Raw genomic sequence first — 20451 nt, 5'->3', positions numbered from 1 at the left:
TTCATAATATAATAAATATATTAATAAATCAAAAAATAAATAATTAACAAAAAACAAAGGCCGGCTAACCAACCTGTTAATTTGCAAACCAAACATGTTAAACCTTTGAGTTAGGTAAACCGGGTTAAAAAGGTCTACATTTAGATAGACGGCTTATTTTAGGTCTGATGACCTACACAAATTATGAGTTAAACGGACTATTTGTAGGTCATCATTCTTATAATCATTTTTTGCACAAATTTTTTTTTAGTCCAAGTAAGCTTATACTTTTTCAATTTTAATTCCTAAAGAATGAAAAAAAAAATCAGACTCTCAATAAACTAAAATTAAAAAAAAAACATAAACTACATTGACTAAACAATATGGATTTACGTGAACTAAATTCATATTCAAGCCTGAATAATTTCAAAGGTATTTTTGTATGAATATTGTATGTTCAGGTTTATTTTTTTATGCAATTTTATCTAAAACTTAATGGGTCAAACTATTCACTTTTCCCCACACCACCATCACCTATGTTTGTAACATTATAGGTACAATATAACTCCCCAAGAGAAAGACTGGCCGTTGTAGTGTCGTTTACTATCCCAACTTGCAAGGTGACTCAATATTTTCAAGGCCAAAATGCATGCGCATCCCATCAAAATGATTGTGGCAGCTGATTAGGCTCGAGTCCTCACATGCATAAAGTACAAAGCTGCTAGTGTTTACCAATTAATCAGAATATTCAAATGTAACAATCACACTAATCGAACATGTTTAATTTATTCTTGATTCACCAAGGTAGATCTGAATTTGATCCAATAACATCTCACAACTCTCAACAATATGTTAAAGCCTCGTGTATAAAGAGGGTCTACTAGTGTTCCATTCCACAGCTATTCAATAATAGAAGAAACTGATAATTAATCATAAACAAAAACAGATATATAAGATAGGTTGGATAATTAAAAAAAAAAAGAAAAAAGTTTGCAAGTTTGTCTTTTTTCTGACAAAAATTAAGACTCTTACAAACTAATATTTTTTTATAAAAAGAAAACAAAAAAAAAATCAGAAACAAAGCCTTGAAAATATGATGGCCTAAGTACCGTACATTATTTACTATTCTATTAAATTGGAAGAAAGATGAAAACACCATGTGAGCTAAAAGGCCACAGGGACATGAATACATGATCCAGAAACATATGATAGGAATAGAATAATAATAGTATAATATTAAATTAATGTACAACCAGAATTCTTTCAGTCCCAAAATCAAAGAATGATTCTCAAGAAGTGGTGGTGGAGATGATAACGAATCATGAGCAATAAAATTCGTATGATAATATCATTCCAAGATATATACATGTCCAAAGAATCTTCCAATCACATTCTGTCAGTTCAGCAGTGCTGAAGCAGACCCCATATCTATATCACTCCCATCACAAAGCACTCATAAAACTCCCCAAAAAATAAAATAAAAAAAACAAAATCCTATATTGATAAATAATGCTAGACTACTACTTTGCATGCATTAATACACCATTTTATTATTAGAGATTAGAGGAAATGATAAGGGAGATGAACAAAGAGGCAAACAGAGTGGGTTACAACTAATTAATCAGGAATAATTTTGGGACACTTTTGCTTGAAGCTGAAGCTGAAACTAAAACATGACAGCTCCAAATACTTCTCATGCCCCATCTTGAAAAAAACACAAGACCACTTACTAACCTGTATGAAACACAAAAAACACCCCAATTAAATTAAATAACTAATCTATGGACACTACCATGATGTGTTTCTGATAGTTTGATCTCAAGGTTTGATATCTGAACCATCCCAGGGATCTTTTAGATCAGTTGAGACCAATGAATCAAAATCCTCCCAATTCCAATAGTTTGAATTTGAAGAAGTTCCCAAGCCAACACCACTTGTTGCTGCTGCTATCTCCCATGGATGATGTGTGTTGTTGGTGCTAGGCACTATAGTAGTAGTTGTAATAGTACTATTGATGGTTGGTTCCTCTATTGCTTTAAACTGATCCTCCCCATAGTTATAAACATTGGAGGATCTAAGAGAAGTTGACACTACTGAACAAGGGTTGGTATCAAAAGAGCTGCTTGAGGTTGAGAAAGGGAAGAGTAGGCTTTGGCTTTGATGATGAATAGGAAAAGGCAAAGTTAAACTAGGAAAGATACCATTATTACCATTACCAATACCAATACCAAAATCTTTGCCTTCTAGGTCTCTTGTGTTGTTCATCAGATTCTGTTGTTGTAGCAGCAAAGGTGGTGGACGAATTAGAGCTTGGTAGAGAGAGGAAGACATGTTTTTGTGATCATCCGCAAGAGGAGTTTGGATTATCATGTGGCTATTACAACCCAACATAGCATCCATGTTGTTGTTGTTGTTGCCAATTGAGGTTGTGACTGTGGCAGTGCAAGTAGAAGTGGTGGTTGTGATTGATGTTGTGGTGGAAGATGTTGTAATTGGAGTAGTGATTGATTTTCTTACCCTCTTGTTCTTCCTTCCACCACCAACTGGAACATTGCGTAGAGTTCCACCTTTGGTCCAGTGCCTCTTGCAAGCCCTGCAGAAATGGCGAGGCTGAGACTTGTTGTAGTTGTTGTAGTAACAAAATTTTGTGTTGGTAGAGTCACATCTTGGACACTTCAAAGACTCTGAATTCGGCTGAGTTTGTTGTTGTTGTTGTTGTTGTTTCCTCATCAGATTAGGCTTTGGAAGTTCCAAATTCTGAGCCTCCAATAACGTTTGTTTCCAATCAAGTCCACTGCTAGAAACCTGCTTAGAGCTCAAGCCCATGTCTCAAATTTCGCCCCTTTGAAATAGCACTAAAATCAATAAGATGTATCAAACCGTGAAAGAAAAGTTTAAGCAGCAAAGTTTAAACTTTTAGCCCTTTGATCGAGGTGCTAGGAGAGAAATCAATCTGAATGATAGCAAGAGGATGAGATTACTAGTAACAGCACAAAGGGTGTGCAAGTCTAAGGAAGTTGATGATTTGAAGTGGTTTCTTGGAAGGAAGAATAAGAAAGGCCTATGAAGTTGAGAATAAGAAGAAAGCATGTCTTTTATCTTATGTCTATGTCTATATCTAATGCCTATTTATGATCTTATTAAAAATTTACTTGAAGGGTTGTGTGTGGTGAAGGGTTTGATTACCATTTGTGGGGGGTAGTTGTAGACAAGGCAATGCTATAAAAATTTAATGAAGTCTTTGGTAATAACCTACGAGCTCAGTTTTCTTCCTTCTCAGTTTGCTACTATTATCGAATGGGAAAGAGAGAGAAGTACTTAACCCTTAAGGTGGAGGTGGGTGGTTGACACGTGTAAGGTTTTAGGCCGTTGGTAGTGCTGTGTGAGTTTTTGGTTGTGAAATGAACGTAGATGTGCATGATGCTATAATAATTTAAATTTGATAGACTTAGCCACCAATGCAAATACAAAGTTGGCAAAGGAAAAAAAAAAAGAAAAAAAGAAGACAAGTACACTACGGTCCATGGGCTAAATTTGTTTTTCTAATGAATTGTCATTAGGGGAAAGGGGTGGCGGTAGCTGTGGGGCCAAATGGGCCCAAAGATTCTTAGTGAGGTTAAAAACAGTTGGCAAACATCATTCAACTCGTAGATTAATTCAAGTTTTTTTAAATTTAATCAACAGTTCCCGACTAAGTTTTATATATATATATAATTGCATTAAATATTTATAGTGAAAGTTTTATTGTTCATAACAATTATATACAACTTGAATATAAGTAATTATATTTGAATCAAATATAATTATTATGGACTATAAATTTATTTATCTATTATTTAAGAATGTTGCATATTAAGACTCAGAGTAAAGATTATTGATTAAGTTAAAATAATCTCACGTGTTAATTTACGCATTAGGTTTTTTAGAAACCATAGTTAGCAAACGCATGGTTTGTAGTGGGACCCAAGGGCAAGAATAGAAGTGGTGGTGAGATTTATGATCTTATGTCATGTGATTACATGTAGCAAGTTGGGGATGTCTATGTGTTGCATGCACGTGTTAAGTTTCATTTCATGTCTATGGTGGAATATGCATGGATTGGATATGATATATGGGTGTTAGTTTTGTGCATTCACCCATAATATGTTGGCTAGATAGTAAAAAATTAAAAGGAGACCTGTGTGGTGACCCTCATTGTTAATTAGTGAACATATATAGAGGTGCATGCATGCGGCATATGGGACTTGTTGGGATGTATAGATTGGATTATTCAAGTTAAGGCAATTATTTAAATGATTGAAGGACAATTAGCCACCAGAACAGAGTTTGATGGTCAGAGACATCACATTTCATAACCACTCACCCAAATAATTCGAACCATGGAAAGGAGGATTCTTGAGGCATGATAGTAGTCCGATACTTAATATATTATATTATATAATTATCTGCAAATTTTTTTTACTCATCATGAGATATTGTGAATAAGATTCAATAAAACCTGCATCAATTCATAAATGTCAATAAAATGCATGTAATAGCTAAGAATTAAAGAATGTGTTTATATATTAAGACAAGACTTATAGGCAATTTGTATGTGCTGTTTTTCAATTAAAATTAGAGTTTCTCTTTAAATAATTTAAATTTTTATTACATTGATTATAAAATTAAATTTTAATTTTAATTGACAAATAACACCAAAATCACATTAAAGTTTACGTCTAGTGTTTATCCTATTAAATAGTATATTATTCACATTTCTCGTTTGTAGTAGACACTAAGACTATGTACTAGAATATATACACTTTTTGAATGATGAGGTGTTGCCAATTTTGAATGTCTGAACACAAATTCAGGTACAATGAATTAATATTTAGTAGCAGTCGACGGTTTTAGTCAAAGACTAACCAAAGTGTTACTTAGAGGCATTTGATTTTTCAGAATATGACAGGAACTTGTCAGAAATGTGAACTTCAAGTTATATGATAAATTAATAAATATAATGATAAATTTGCGATAAACATGATTTGGTGTTTTTTCATTGTTTACCTTTATGAAATTTGTTGTTTATATATTATTTGACATTTGTTTAGTAGAAGGTAAAATTTTATGTTGTTTAACTCAAGGTAACAATCAATTAGTATGATCAGTTAAATTTCAAACGAATATTAAAAATGTGTAAAAAAAATCATGTTAAAAGAGTGTACTGTTAATATCTTCTTTACCTTTATTAAATCATATTGACATAACGAATAGTTTTTTTTTTCATTTTTATAAATAAAACTTATTGTTGGCACAATCGAAATTCTAAAAATATCCTAGTATGCACACGTACAAACATATAATTTAACTATAGATTCGACAAGTATATCTATTTGACAAATATGTTTACATCAATTTATAAAGAATAAACTAGGATGTAAATTTATAATATTATCCATGTACCACTATAACAATATTACTCCTCCATGTATCATTAGGCTTCAACTTCTGTTACTCATAACATGAGTCATGCACAACCATCTTCATATTAATGAATATTTAATCCCTTGGATGATAACAAGTCCAGCCTCATAGTCTCCTGGGTCGGGGGAGGATACAGTCACATCTAGCATCAACCAGCATTCAACAAATCCAAGTAATATTTCAACTTGTTAATTGTAACCATCTTGGTTAAATATTAGTTGCATTTTTTGTAGTATGAATCTTGAGTAAAATTTGATCAGATGACATATTTTTATTTTAAAAGGACGAAAAACCAATAAAATTTTTTGCAAGGAAGAAAATCAAATTTTTAAAATTTTATAACAAAAAAAAACATATTTTAATCATATATTTAATGTTTTTTTTTTATTTTTGCCTCCATGAAAAAAATATTTCCTCCATAAAACAATTTTTAAATATATGTAAACAATTATAAAAGATTAAAAAAATAATAAATTAATAGTAATTTTATCATTTTAACTTTTTAATTTTTATGATTTCCCTAACATTAAACACATCCAATTTCCAAAAAGAAACACCATTCCAAACACAGAAAAAGATCAAGAGACTAGTACAATTTTTTTCCCCCACTAAATAAATTTACTGAATCTAGCACTAGCATAAAGTGTTGATGACACAGATTTTCAGGTTATGTATTTTCAATTGGTTCATGTATTATTTCCTAGAATGCAAAAGAACAGGAAGTAATGTCAAAATCAACAATGAAACAGAGTATGTCACGTTCAATAACATGTTTAAGAAAATTGCTTGCTAATTTGGGCAAATATTTGCTTTTGTGTGATAAAAAGTAAGCATTGCCATTACTAAAATTCCTGCCCAATATGGCAGGACCAAGCTAGCACATCAATGTAAAAAAGCTTCACATTATATATAAAAGTAAAAAAAAAAAGTTGTTAACTAAGGTGATCGAATCATTACTACGAAATTATGTTTGTTTGGTTATGTATTAAAACTCACATTCAATTAAAAAAAATACGTGTTCAAAAGGCACGAAAATTAAAGTTATGCAACTAACTCTCAAACACACCCAACTTGCAAACTTAACCACTAAAACACTTTCAAAATCAAGATTAGAGTTCTTAAAGTTAAAACTAGACATGCCCAAGGAAAATCTCAAGGAAGTGTTAAGTTGTGAGAATTTGCCTTTTAAATTTGAAATTTGAGTAATTCTTTAACAAACCTAGTCTTTGCTAGTAACAGATTTTCCTTCTTATTTTTCTGTTCTACTTAGCTATTGTAATTTCAATAAAATCTCACAGTAGTTGACTTTTTTCTTATACCAAATTCCATATTTGTTGCAAGCCTCTAAATAGGCATTCTTATTTACGAAATATTCCATTCCTTCTTCAATTTTTTATGTCAAAATTTTTATTTCTGCAAGTTATAGTATTTTTTTTTTTTAATTTCAAACCTAACTTTTAAACCGAGGCTTGATGATAATAAATTGATCATAGTAATGAAAGGATTGACGAGAAATAATCACATCATAATTTCACCATGTTGGCTGCCAAGGATTAGGATTTCAGGACCACAAAAGGCACATGCAGTTATATAATTAAGCCACGATTATGGTATGAAATCACAATTAAAAACAATAGATTAAACTTGACCATTTTGAAAGGTTGATCCGAACTCCTCGAGAGGAATGTGTATGGAAATCGATCTTGGTCGGTTGGTTAGGTAAAGGGTATGGGGTGACTAATTGCATCGGATTGAAGAGGACAAAACAAATTAAAGAATGTTTGTTGAAAAAGTTTGAAAAAGACACAGTAAAGAAATTAAATTAATTAAGTCCAAGTTGAACTCTCGAGTAAGGGAAGAGTCTATTATGTCCAACTAAGATGCCACTTATGTCCACCAAACTACTTTACATTAATAACTCACTCTCACTTTATTATTATTATTATTATTAGCCCTTTAAAAAAATTGATTAAGGATCCAAAGCACAGATTCGCGTGGCCGTGTTTTGGTGACTCTTGCTGTTGCTGGTGGAGCCATGCAACCACATGGTGTTCTAGTTTCATAATTAAAAAAAAAATAACTCGAATTAATCAATTGTTTCTCAGTCAATTGGCATGCTTAGGTTAATTGAAGGAATAATTTGTACACATGTAGCGGCATCACTGGGGGTAAATGGGCCCACCAGTGGACCACTTTGGGCAAATTGATGCTTATTCCAGGTTGGAACAAAGATTGTGGTATTTGTAATATTTGGTTTTGTTTATCCTTTTGGCTATGTCCCACATGACTATATAATTATATTTAACATTCCCTATTATTACTTTTCTTTTGTGACTTGATGAATATGTTGCTTAATGTGTAGGTAGTTTCTCAGCTACATCCATTTATTTATTGTTTAACGAGAATTTGGGGTGATGGAACTAGTTTGATTTTAAAAGAATTAATTATTCAGCAGTTCCTAGGTTTCCAACCATGTGAAAATGATGTTATTCTCTGTGATTTTATTTTTTAAGCTAGAAGATCATATATTCGTACGTAGAACAGGTGTTTCTTTGGTAAAGTGGAATATATGGGAACAAACCCATCTAGCCCGATGGACAAGCATATATGTGATTTTCATAATGTGTGCATATTTCTTTGAAATTTTGTGATAGGAAAATGAAAGTGATATATAGTGATTATTAGTATAACACAACGGACAAAAGGGTGAAAGTTACATTAATGGTTGCATTGAGTATGAGAATCTATCCTTTGAAATTGAAATTGGGAAAACTCGAAAGAAATTCCTTTGAATTAAGACTATATTATAATGTATAATATAATTTTAATAAGTTTTGTTTAATTATATTTTTATTCTTTCAAATTAAGGGGTCTATTTTCAGTGTCTCGAATTTAAGTGACTATATTTTAATGTATTAATTGTTAGTGTAAAAAAAATTGTATTATCAACTAATAAGATCGAAATTATAGGTATAATATTTAAAGTAGTTATTGTATAATGTATAACAAATTGTAATTAAAAAATATTAAAAAAATTATTTACATTGTCATTACATAGATTATTTATTCAAATAATTTTATTAGAAAAAATTAATATGTATTTATTGCACTTGTTTAAGAGATTTAATTACGTTTTTAGTTTCTTCATTTTCTATTTAATTAATATTGCATTTGATGCATTCTTATATTTTAATCAAATAATTACAATTCATTGGATATTGCTCATTCTTAAATAAAATGTAATGACGTGATATTTAAAAAAAAAATTCCATAAAATAAATTTTTATGGAAAATTTAAAGTAATGATACATTAGAAGTCTTTTCAAAGGCTTGCCGTAAATAATGACATTTTGACCTATAGCCATCTTTGTGCGGCCAAAAATTTGTCATTGTTAATGCAGAACGGTGTGCCCTATTCAACTGTAGGCAAGCGATTGTCATGCGTCAATTCGAATTGATATCACATCATAAAAAGTGTCATATTATTGCTACACACATATTACACCACAATATTAAATTTCTAGTGAATAATAGAACAATCTATGAGAAAAATGATAAGGACTGTATTTAATTCTTACCTATATATAAAATAAGTTGTATACCAAGGAAATGACTTATGAATTGTGAATACGTGGATTCTCACTAGCATCGTTTATAATTTAATTGAGAATAAATTATTTTTAATTTTCCTGAAAAATGTTTAAATTATACTTGTCTTTCTTTTTTATTTAAAAAGTTATATTTTATATTCCAGAAATATTAATATATTTTATAATTTGACCCATTTAAAAATGTTTAAATTATACTAGTCTTTCTTTTTCTTTTTTATGACTCTTAACAGTATCAGCTACTAGTTTTGAATCTCTATCGACTATTATTGATTTTGAGACTTAAAAGAGGAAATGAAAATTATGATGAAAATTCAAATTTGATAGTATATATATATATATATATATGTTGAAACCACCATTTCATTAATTAAAGTCCCAAATTAATAATATAATATTTAAAATTAACTCATGATAACGACTGTAGAAGTTTTAGAGAAAATTAAAGAAAAATCTTCTGACTAAATTTATCTATTGTTCTACTAACAAATCCGTTTATACTTAAATAGATTAAAATGTAATACATATTAATCTTTCACGAAAGAGGATCGTAATTTATAAAATAAGAGACTGGAGTATTAATTATTTAAACATCTTTCAGAGATGTAGAGTATAATTTACTATACTTCTTATGGGATTATATTGTAATCTGAAGGTACTAGTAATAATTCTTTATATTACTTAATCGTAAATTATTAAATTATTGAAAAAGATTATCGTAAATTTTAACTTTTCATTGTTGTATTAATACATCATTGAATAATGTAAGAACCTGGGCCAATAATAAGTACACATATCCAATTTTAATATTAATTTAATTATAAAATTGTTTGTGTGTTTTGATATCATGTGTGACAGCTAGTGTATTATCATTGAGTCTACACTAAACTTTGAATAAATCTCAACTTATTAGTTCCATTGTACAAAACTGGGGGTAACGAAAGTACTTTGTGTTATGGATCGTAATCTAGAAAATTCTTCAAAGAATCTTACTTGAATGAATTTATTAGCAATGAAAGGATAATGCAACAAAAATCTTATATACTTCCCCAATTTCTTTCTCTCATTAAGAGATAACTTTTCTTATGATGCATATCCTAATCATTCTTGGCTCTCAAGTATAAATGGGGTTGACCCCAAGCAAGATGACATATAGCATTTTTACTTACACATTAGACTCTCTTTACAGGTATACTATCCACTCAAGTTGCTGTCATGGAACAAAATTATTAAAAAAATTCATAACTTGAGCTCCACGACTCACACATCTACAATCAAGTAATAACACTTTGGTTATAAGTAAAAAAACATAAAATAATAGAAACCACATCTTTGGTAAAATTAAACTATTTGTAAATTTATAAAAATGGTTACATCAAAGTCATTCTCTATATATTTATAGTCAAATTCGATATGTAAACCTTAAGGAACCTGAAGCCTAACATATATGCTAGCATTTTTCTAAAGATATTTGATGGGATGTTTCCTCTTATAGTTCGCCTGATTGGTTTTAGTTTGTAAAATTAAAAAAATTTGGTATGTATGTAAGTGTGTGTTTTAGTGTAAATTATATGTATTTTTTAATAGATATAATGTTACTCGAGTTAGATAAAAGTATTAAATGTGACAAAATTCTTCTTTAAATATTTAACCTGATTACATATTTAAAATTCAATTCTTCACGCCCATAAAGAGTGATATATGTGTATATGTGTGATTTTCAGTCTAATTTCCTTAATCTCTTGATTGTTAAAATAGGTGAGTCCGAAAGGACACTCCACCTAATTGTGCAGCACTGAGACGTGGACGTCCATGAGGAGAGAAATGCATGTTAATTAATCATGCCACACAAAAGATACCTGCAGTGGCCGAATCTTCCATTTGATACGTACCATATATGGTGGGGAAAAGCCATCAAATGTGTGGGTCTAGATCTAGAAAATTTATTAGGACACCAAGCCATGACGAATGGCTTCATGTTTCTGACCTTTAGATTGAACATTTTGTTGCCAAATGAAAATGAAAGAAAGAAAAATAAAATGTAGTTGTCATGTGTCAAATGAGCACGAATATATGTATATATTTACATGTAACATGCATCCTTTTTACATTCTCAAAAGCCAAAACCAATGACAACCTCCATTTGAAACTTTGCACAAGAATATGATAGCATAGGTACGTAGTTCTACAGGTAGGGAACTGAGTAAGGAAGAAGTAATAGATTTGACTCACAGTGGAGCCAACCCTCTGTTGCCACAAGAATAATGGCATGCACAAATCACTCACTAGATTGGATGGCTTCCAATAATTTCTAGGAAAAAACTTAGATATAGTACCATAGGTTCTGATGGTGTTGTTTTTCAATTAAATTTAATTTGGAGTTTTACTTCGGTTATTTGTGATGACATTTAATGGATTTTTTTCTTTTAAGTATTACCAAAGTGAAATTCTGAGTTTAATTGAAAAAACTGAGTGTTGTTCTCCAATTAAATTTAAAGTTTTACTTCAGTAATATACGATGAAATTTAATGAATTTTTTGTTTTGTGTATTACTCTAAATTTAATTGGACAACAACTCCAACTTTGTCCTAATTTCTAGAGTGCCTTAGCACCTATAAACAATCTTGATGGAACAATTTTAGTCAATACCTAAATAGTAAGGACTGAGGAGTCTAAGCAAAAATAAATAATTCTCTTCTATTGTTTGGTCTGTCGCAAAGGGCATCACTGTTTTCATGTTATCAGTGGGGAATGATTCTGCATGATCAAACGATTACTTTATTTGAGTAACGCTTATTGCACAACACCTCTTGTGATTTTACGTCAAGTTGAATAACCGTGCAAATAGGTCCAAGTATAAATAGACAATAATAAAAGTAAAAAAAGGCTGCTACTGACATAAATTATTTATAGGTTACTGTACCTCACCTGGCTTGGTTTGAGGTAGAATCACACTGATTCGTACCTGGGAATCTCATTTCCTAATTAGGCCAAGGCTCTGGCCTCATCCACAAGTTTATGACAACTGAGCAGAGGTAACTATTTTAAAGTCAAGAGATATACTTTAGAAGATAGAGCACAATTATAATTATTTATTAAAAAACTTAAAATTAAAATATAATACACGCATATATAATAACAAAAAATGCATGCATATAGATTTGAAATTAAAATCTCACTAGTTAATTTCTAATCAACACTATATATTATTATCTTATGAAATAATTTTCCCTTCAATTTAGGAGTCAAATATGTTTAGCTAAACCTTAAAGTAAAATAATAAAAAAATAACGAGTAGTGAATATAAAATAGCAAGGCTAAACACAGTGAAAGAAAAACTCTTAAATCTGGATAAAAACTAATTAGAAGAGCATTTAAGGGGGGAAAAGTCCGAAAAAGCTAAAGCAACCTCTACATAGATCATTCAACACGCAGACGCGATTTGATCTAAATAATAGTCGGAAAAAACAAAAGAATAACAAATTTAATGACAAAAAAGATATGATTCCATAATACACCTCCATCCCCCTACCCTAACCCCACAGCAACCCCTCCCACTGAACCTATATATATAACAGTACTCACAACAGGATTATATAATTAGAATCAAAACAAGATCGTGATCTTAAGTTTCATTTTTAAGATAGATAAATGGAAACAAAGGAAACAAAGGATTCACTATCATGTTTGCACTAACAGACATCAATGCCATACTAACACAATCCCCCATACACCCTCTTTTATTGGTTAAAATGTATTAAAAACTGAGAAAGAGAGTCAGGTAAGATACACTAAATTTTATGATTTTCAATAAATTTCAACGATTTTCAATAAATTTCAACTAATAAAAAAGAATGTGTTAGAGAGTGTAACTGTAGCATTTTTCAAGAAGAATTATCAGGCGGGATCATCTAAATATCTGCCTCAACAACGGATTCCGAATACCAACATTAATAATGATTAATTGTATTGTGTTTCCAACTAAAGAATCAGCGCTGTATAAGGTGTTTCATCGTATTACGAGTAGTATGTTCCTAACCAAAACAATGAAAGCTACTTGCAGACAACAACATGTGAAAGAAATGCCATACAACAAAGCTAACAACCAATCCTCCCTTGGTGGAAAATGCCAATCTGATGAATGGATAACTTCCGGGTCCCCCATTTTTTCTGCAAAAGAAAAAGACACGAAACCACCTTTAGAACTTAAACTCCTTATTCCTCTTGGACTTGCCCTCCTTTTCTTGCATCTTTCTCTTCTTCCTCTTCTCATTCTGCACCAGTTGGTTACGTGATTAAATATACAAATAAAGACTGAAGTTATTAATAATAACAACAACAACATGCGTGAGTTTGTAAGATATGAAAATTAAATGTAACACACCTCTGCCACCATGTCACTGAAATCCTCACGCTGATTTCGTAACTTCTCTTCCTCCCTTGCTTCTTCATACCTGGAACAGTTCCAGGAGAGGTAAGAAATCAGAGCCATGATGTTAACATCACTAACATATAAAAAAAGAATTCATACTTTGCGGGTAAAACATTTTCCATGGCATCCAACTCTTCTGGCAGTAAAGTGACATCCACTTTATCTGACTTTTGTCCTCTAAGTAAATCAACCTGGAAAACATGAAACATGTTATCCCACCAATCAATATCATCACACAGAAACCCCTTCTCCCCTTTCTCCCTAAATATAGAGGAAACTCTTTTAAGTTTTACCCTTTTAGCCCCTGACTTGTCCTGGGTGCCAGTGTTAACCACATAACTGGAGAGAAAGGGACATCAGAACTTGTTAATAAACAAATAATTGTGAGGAAGAAAAAACAAAAATACCACCCAAATATTACAAGAAAAAGGTGCCAATTTAGCATACGTGTGTGTAGTTCCAAGCAAAGTTCCTGGAGCAATTTTTTCCTCCTTCTCTTCAAGTACCTTCATGAAAAACAATATGGTTAATGACAAACAAATGATCAAAGAGCTAAAACTGATGGAAGAGCAGAAATAGAAACACTCACTTGATAAAGAGGCTTTTCAGGTTCCTTCCTCTGCTGCTTACGAAGGTCAATAACATCAGGTGTCTCCACTCCAGTGGGAGTGCTGGGAAGGAAAATGCAACAGAAAAGAGGAAATAAATGAGTTCACAAACACAGGAGATTATACAACAAGCCCAAAACCAGACCTTGACAGACTATCAACCACCACTCACACACACATGCAGAGTAGAGAATTATAAACATGAACCAGTTTCGCAAGAAATTCATGAGGATGGTTGTTTAGGTTAATTATTAACCACTGCTGAACTAAATTAGTCATGTGATAGGTCCTTAATTTCAATCTATCATGCTATTCCCAGGAAAGACTGTAAGGTATCTAGGAAAAGAAAGAAATGGCAATAACAAAAGAAATTAAAACAGAACACCATACCTAGACAAACTATCAACAGACTGAATACCAGCTTCAAGTTCCTCCTCCTCCATTTCTTCTTCTTCTTCCTCCTCTTCTTCCTCTTCCTCCTCCTCCTCCTCTTCCTCCAAATCACCCCAGTGTTTGGTCTTATCAACCGGCTCTTCCTGCATTGTCAGAAAACTCAAGTAAAATACAACTAGGAATACCATGAGCAATAAAACTATATTTGAGTTGATAAGTGCTCCTCCATATATAAATTAAATGTTAATTATTTTTTCTAGCACAGTAAATTCTGGAATTCAATCTACCTCAAGAATAACTTCTAAGAGTGAAAAGAAGAGAAAAAGAAACAATGATAATAGGCAGTGTATTTGGATATATGAAAATGGCTTGATAAAAAGCTAAAGCTAATTTTATTTCCAACTTCAAATTTCTCTCATTTTTATTTCTATCATGTTTTCATGGACTTGAATACAAATGAAAAGAGGAAATAACACAACCACACACACTGAGATTAGAGAGAGAGAGAGAGACAGAGCAAGGAGTGCCATAAGCTTCAAACATTGAACATAAAAGGAACTTGACTTGGTCATCGAACATAAAAAGGGCAACATTGAAAGATTGTATCAAAGAGAAGATACCCCTCTAATTACATAAAACTTCTATGTAAACCAACCTCATAATTAGGCTGATCTTGTTGATGAACACCAAAAACATCTCCATAAAGTGGACGGCCATACTGTTTAGGTGCAGACAAGAAAAGTGGTCAATGAGGTGAAAAGGGGTGGGAGAGCCCTTTAATAAAAATGAAAATTCAGAAACCCATAATAATTCAAAAATCAAATGATGAAAAGAAGAGTGAATATAAAAAATGTACTTCATCAACAGGAGGCTTGCCCCAGCCACCGGGATGGTAACCAAAACTAGCTCCAGGGGGAATGGGAGCATTCAAGCCTGGGATCTTCAGATGAGGATAAGATGGAGGAGGACCATATCTCTGGTGAAAAAAAATTGATGTTATGAAAGGGCCAAGACCAGAAGAATACAACATACATGCCACAAAGACACTGATATTACCTGCATATTAATAAGCCATGGTGGAGGAGCACCCTCAGGCATACCAAGAGCTTCTTTTAATTCATGTGATAACATGCCAGGTTTCATCTCTCTCAACTTTACCTGAACAGCATTATATAAAATAATAAGAACCAAGTTATAACTTTTATAGGTGCTGATAATCTTGACACTTAACTAGATCAAGGGAAACATCTTAGCAAAAGAAGTTTGAATGATGTCATCTTTAGACCAAACATTCAAAGGAAAATACTTTATACTTTTGACAACGCTAGAGAAACACATTAAATTTCCATTACACAAAGAAATGATATAGAATGAAGCTAAACTCTCAAGTTCTAGGAAATCCATTATTCAAACCAGAATTCAGATTAAGAGAAATATCCTGAGTTATCCATATTATACAAAGTATGCCAGTGATATTGAGTTAACTACCATTTCAATCAAAATACAGAGGTAATACATTGAGTGTACTACAGAGTAGAGTAAAACATAAAACCCAAGTTAAGTGATAACTTGTTCAGCTCTATGGATTAAAATATGAAAATTGAAGGTATTATAACAATCGAAGAAGTTGAAAGAAAACATATCAACAACCTGATACTCAAGAAGGCAGATTACCCTAATAGCACCAGCCACCAGCAACATAAGCAATACTGCCAACAACTAGATAACAACTAATCTGTTTATAGATTTAAACTTCAAATTGATTGCCTTTGACTTGACCCAGTAAAAAACTAATAATAATAACCTACTGAACAAAATGCTGCAACTGAAAAATAGATTTACAGCACAAATCTAACAATTTCCTCAACCTAATAGATACCACTCAAAGAGCTTTTTGATCTTCCAGTAACAGACAGATTCTTAACTTCTAAATATAGAGATCAGTACATGGACACTATTGCACATTCTTTGTTGACATTAACTCAGCCAATTAATTGTGCAATATTTCAAATCTTTTGCTTGCAATTAAAAATGAACTATACCTCAAATTCTTTTCCTTCATGATATAGTTCCCCAAGAGATGTCAGCTTTGGCTTTGTCTGATATTTAAAGAATGCATCATGAAGAACCTAGCAGCCAAGAAACAGTCACTTGAGAAAGGGTAGAAATTGTTCTGACTTCTGAATGCAGCATAAAAGCAAGCAAGACAAAGAGGGCAAAACTAGAATAGGTAAAGATATAATAAAACCTGATAATCAATATCCATTTTCCCCATTTTTGGTTGCATGCGTTCTCTTTGCTTTTGCTTCAGCTTTTTACTGTCTTCTTTCTCAATATAAGCCTGCATGAGAAAACAGAAGATAACCTGGCAGGTAAGAAGCAAGTACAGTAATGTAATAAAACTACTTGAAAAGACAAACACATACATTGCAAAGAGAAAGTTTCATGTTATATCAAGTTCAGTTGAAAGAAACAGCAAAAATCAACAAACGATGTGGAAGAAATCTATATAACACACCAGTCAGAAAATTAATAACAAATCAACATTCCAATATAAACAAAATGTTAGAAAAGACCAATACCAAAATAAACACAACATTTGATTGAATAAAGTGTAATTTTGTGATGGATCATTTACACTTCAGCAGATCATAAACAGCTGATTCAAAACACATCCATCAAATATAATTTTTTAAAAAAAGAATCTCAATAATAAATGAATATCTTCCCAGTAAACCATTCAAATTATTTTAAAAGATCTCAACAAACAAATCAGAAGTTCAAAATAATCTGTTCCTTCACATCATGATTTTCAAACAGCAGTAATATCCCGTCATTGAACTAAACAATGCTACACTAACAAAGCTATTTCAGAAAAGTATAGAAATGTGACTTTTCAAATACAGAAATAGCTTATTAATTTTGTAAGTAAATATCACAAACATTTTACTTCAAATATTACTTTATTTTTTTAGGTGGGTCAGTTAGACCAAGAATTAGAATAGATGCAAACAGGTAAGATCATACTACCTGTCTGATTTTCTCAATTCCTGTGGCAGCAATGAAATCAGGAAGCTGAAAGGGTGGTTTCTCTATACCTCTTTTACCCTGCAAAAACAATAACAATTTTTTGCGAGATATAAGTAAATTACATGTGCATGACTATGAAGTTCTGTGACCAAGCACTATAGATTTTAAAACATTGAAGACATGAGGAATTCAGCCCGAGCATTAAGCACAATGAAAGGCATCTGAAAATTCAAAGCAGAACTATTAGCGACTTAGTTATAAACAAGTGCCCAGGAGAATTACACGAGAAAGACCACATGATCATAAACCCTCGCCGTGTAACATTATATAACACCCATATTAGCATGTAATCTAACAGAAATAAATGAAAAATTAATCGAGGATGCTCATTGCCAAACACCTACAAGTCCAGGCTTGGTGATTGCCACAACTGCTCCCCTGCAAGCATCACATACATACATATAAGAGAAACCTCATCAACATTATCTTCCTCACTCTATCCCTACATCTTACATGTAGACAGCAACCACCATATATGCTTGCATCTTTAACCCATAATCATCGATTTAGAATGCTGAGACTAACCTGCAAAAATTTTCTCTTTTGACACCAATGCCTAGGTACAGGTACAGTATTTCGATAAGATTTCAAGAATACTAGCAACTTTGGATCTGATGCAGTAGCATCCCACACCTTAAAAGTGAAAAAATAAAGTGTTAAAATAATGACCACCAGACTAGAAAGATAGGAATGAAGGCACACAAGTTCAAAACTACGTATACGACACAAAATATTCCAACCTCAACAACATCAGGCCTGGAGCAAATCTGTTTCAGTTCTGCAATCTTCATCCGGCGTTGAAGCTGAACACAATAAAACTTTTAGCATAACTGTAGAAAGAAATGTAATAGTTAATTGAGCAAACAAAATAAATGAATAAATAAATACATTACAAACCACTGTACCTTTTTCTTCTTGTTTGAGATGCCTTTCTCTTTTTGCTCATTATCATTTTCTTCCTCTTCAGAATCCGAGTCTGCTTTCTTATTGGTAGTTGCATTCTCAACAGACTCATCCTTCTTATCATTATCCTGCTTGTATCCAAGTACACAATTCATCAAGCAATATATGAACATGCAAGTACAATTAAACAATTGACACAAACTCATCACCTCTGAACCAGTAACTTCACCAAAACTAAATTTCTCAAAGATTTTTCTGAATTCTTCATCTAGCTCTGCCCTCTCTGGTATATATTCAATTTCAACTTGTTCAACAACCTATAATCGAAGAAAAAAGCAACATTAAATGCCCACACCATCATTTGTGTATTAATGGCATCGTATTTGAAATCACTGGAATGTGTCACTCTTTTACTAAAGTAAATATATATCTGCCTCAAGATCTGATATAACCACCAATGTGATTTCCAAAACACTCAACAGTGACTTTGAATTGAAAATCACAAGAGTTCTAGTTTTCAATGGAGCTATAAACATGTATGACATTTGAAGAACATATATGATAAGAACCAAAATATAACTTCTTAGTTGCACTGCAACAAACAATTCTAATATTTCAAAAGGGATCAAAACCCAACTCCTATAAGTAGGTGAAGATGTCCTAAACTAATAATTAATAGATAAAGCTTCTCGTCCAAATTAAACAACTCGATGTTATTTTTGGTAAAAACGAAATTTAGGGGGACAGGATGACGTCCTAGCAGGAAAAACCTCCGACCTTAAAGAGGTACTTATATTTACCTCACCCCAAGGAGACAAGTGGTTGCTTGAACCTGTGACTTATCAAATTCAAGACTCTGTCTTATTCTACTCGGTCAACCTCTTGGGGTATATGCATCCATGGGAGCTAAAACCAATTATTTCGCATAGGGGGAGAGGGTAAATGAGAGAATTTGCACTTTGCAATCCCACAAGTCCCAAACTTCGTTTCCATTGCACAACTAGAATCAAACTGTACTTGTTCTAAAAAAAAAATTGCCATATTGAACCTACACACACCACACTGAACTCAGCAGTGTTCAGTGAGATGGAACTGGAGGGAAGAGAAAGGAAAAAAAAAAAATCCATGTGACACATCATTCTCCTTTCTTTTACTTCCAATTCCCATTCACCAAACAAAACTCTCATGCTTCTCTACCTCACATTCCCACGTCCATCACCCGAAAACTCTAACATGCAAAACGAAGAACTCCGTCTAATTTCACAAACCTAACTTCACTGCAGCAATGTAAGAACAAATGTTAACATCTAATGTCAAATTCGGTTCCTGTCGTTTCCAGTGATAGTGACATTATCGATTGCGAAGCTAAACATACTATAGAGAACCAGAAGAAGGATGAAAACCTGCTGCGGATCGGTATTTTCCGTCGCGTCGTCACCGTCTTCGGTCGGTTCCTTAGAGGCCTTGTTGTTCTTCTTCTTCTGCTTCCGGCGCCGGCGCCGGCGCTCGTTCTCCCGGGATTTTTTAGTGGCTGAGGAGTTGGAGTTGGCATCTTGATCGGCGTTAGAAACGACGCCGTTCTGATACGTAAACGTTTCCGCGGCCATTGTTGCGGGTTTCGGCCAAACGAAGTGGGTTAACCGACTGCGTTATAGTGTGGCGAACGGAGTTAGAACTCAGAAGAAGAATTCAGTTTCCACGTGGCTTTGGCACGTGTGGGAATCTGTTGGGCCTTTCGGGCTTTACCGAGTTTATTTCAAAATCTTAAGGACTAATGATAGTATGTTGTTTCATGCACTTCCCAAGTTACTTTCTTTACTCTTTTTTGAATATTATTTTTTTACTTTCCGGATTGATGATTGAAAAGGAAATACATTTTTGAATGTAATTTTGTATTTCGGATTGAGCATTCCGAAAGACAAAAAGAAATCCAGGAATCAATTGAAAAGTACAGGAAGCAATAGCCCGAATTTGG

At 32.5% G+C, this 20451-nt stretch overlaps 2 protein-coding genes across 4 annotated transcripts; both read right to left on the bottom strand.

Annotated features, from left to right (window-relative positions):
- Positions 1–1282: 1282 nt before the first annotated feature.
- Positions 1283–3259, bottom strand: LOC114373627 (dof zinc finger protein DOF3.1-like). The gene has a single exon (XM_028331131.1). The coding sequence runs from the start codon at positions 2803–2805 to the stop codon at positions 1798–1800; it is 1008 nt and encodes a 335-aa protein (XP_028186932.1). The 5' UTR covers positions 2806–3259; the 3' UTR covers positions 1283–1797.
- Positions 3260–12907: 9648 nt separating this feature from the next.
- Positions 12908–20198, bottom strand: LOC114373782 (splicing factor 3B subunit 2-like). 3 transcript variants are annotated; one of them, XM_028331324.1, is made up of 18 exons: positions 19880–20195; positions 18686–18793; positions 18479–18604; positions 18314–18376; positions 18099–18206; positions 17514–17591; positions 16732–16824; positions 16526–16612; positions 15540–15641; positions 15340–15459; positions 15139–15201; positions 14481–14626; positions 14072–14153; positions 13930–13988; positions 13776–13821; positions 13582–13673; positions 13435–13504; positions 12908–13324 (listed from the first exon to the last, which is right to left on the bottom strand). In XM_028331324.1, exons 1-18 carry the CDS (start codon positions 20081–20083, stop codon positions 13250–13252), a joined length of 1722 nt encoding a protein of 573 aa, XP_028187125.1. In that variant the 5' UTR covers positions 20084–20195; the 3' UTR covers positions 12908–13249. The 3 variants fall into 3 exon arrangements, with proteins under 3 accessions (XP_028187125.1, XP_028187124.1, XP_028187126.1); XM_028331323.1 differs by having other exon boundaries at positions 12910–13324; positions 13435–13497; positions 13576–13673; positions 19880–20198; XM_028331325.1 differs by lacking the exons at positions 18686–18793; positions 19880–20195 and having other exon boundaries at positions 12910–13324; positions 13435–13497; positions 13576–13673; positions 18314–18403; positions 18479–18606.
- Between the last annotated feature and the right edge of the window lie 253 nt (positions 20199–20451).

The sequence above is a fragment of the Glycine soja genome, chromosome 11 (assembly GCF_004193775.1).
Source record: "Glycine soja cultivar W05 chromosome 11, ASM419377v2, whole genome shotgun sequence".
NCBI lineage: Eukaryota > Viridiplantae > Streptophyta > Magnoliopsida > Fabales > Fabaceae > Glycine > Glycine soja.
This window is presented reverse-complemented; position numbering and strand designations above follow the sequence as displayed.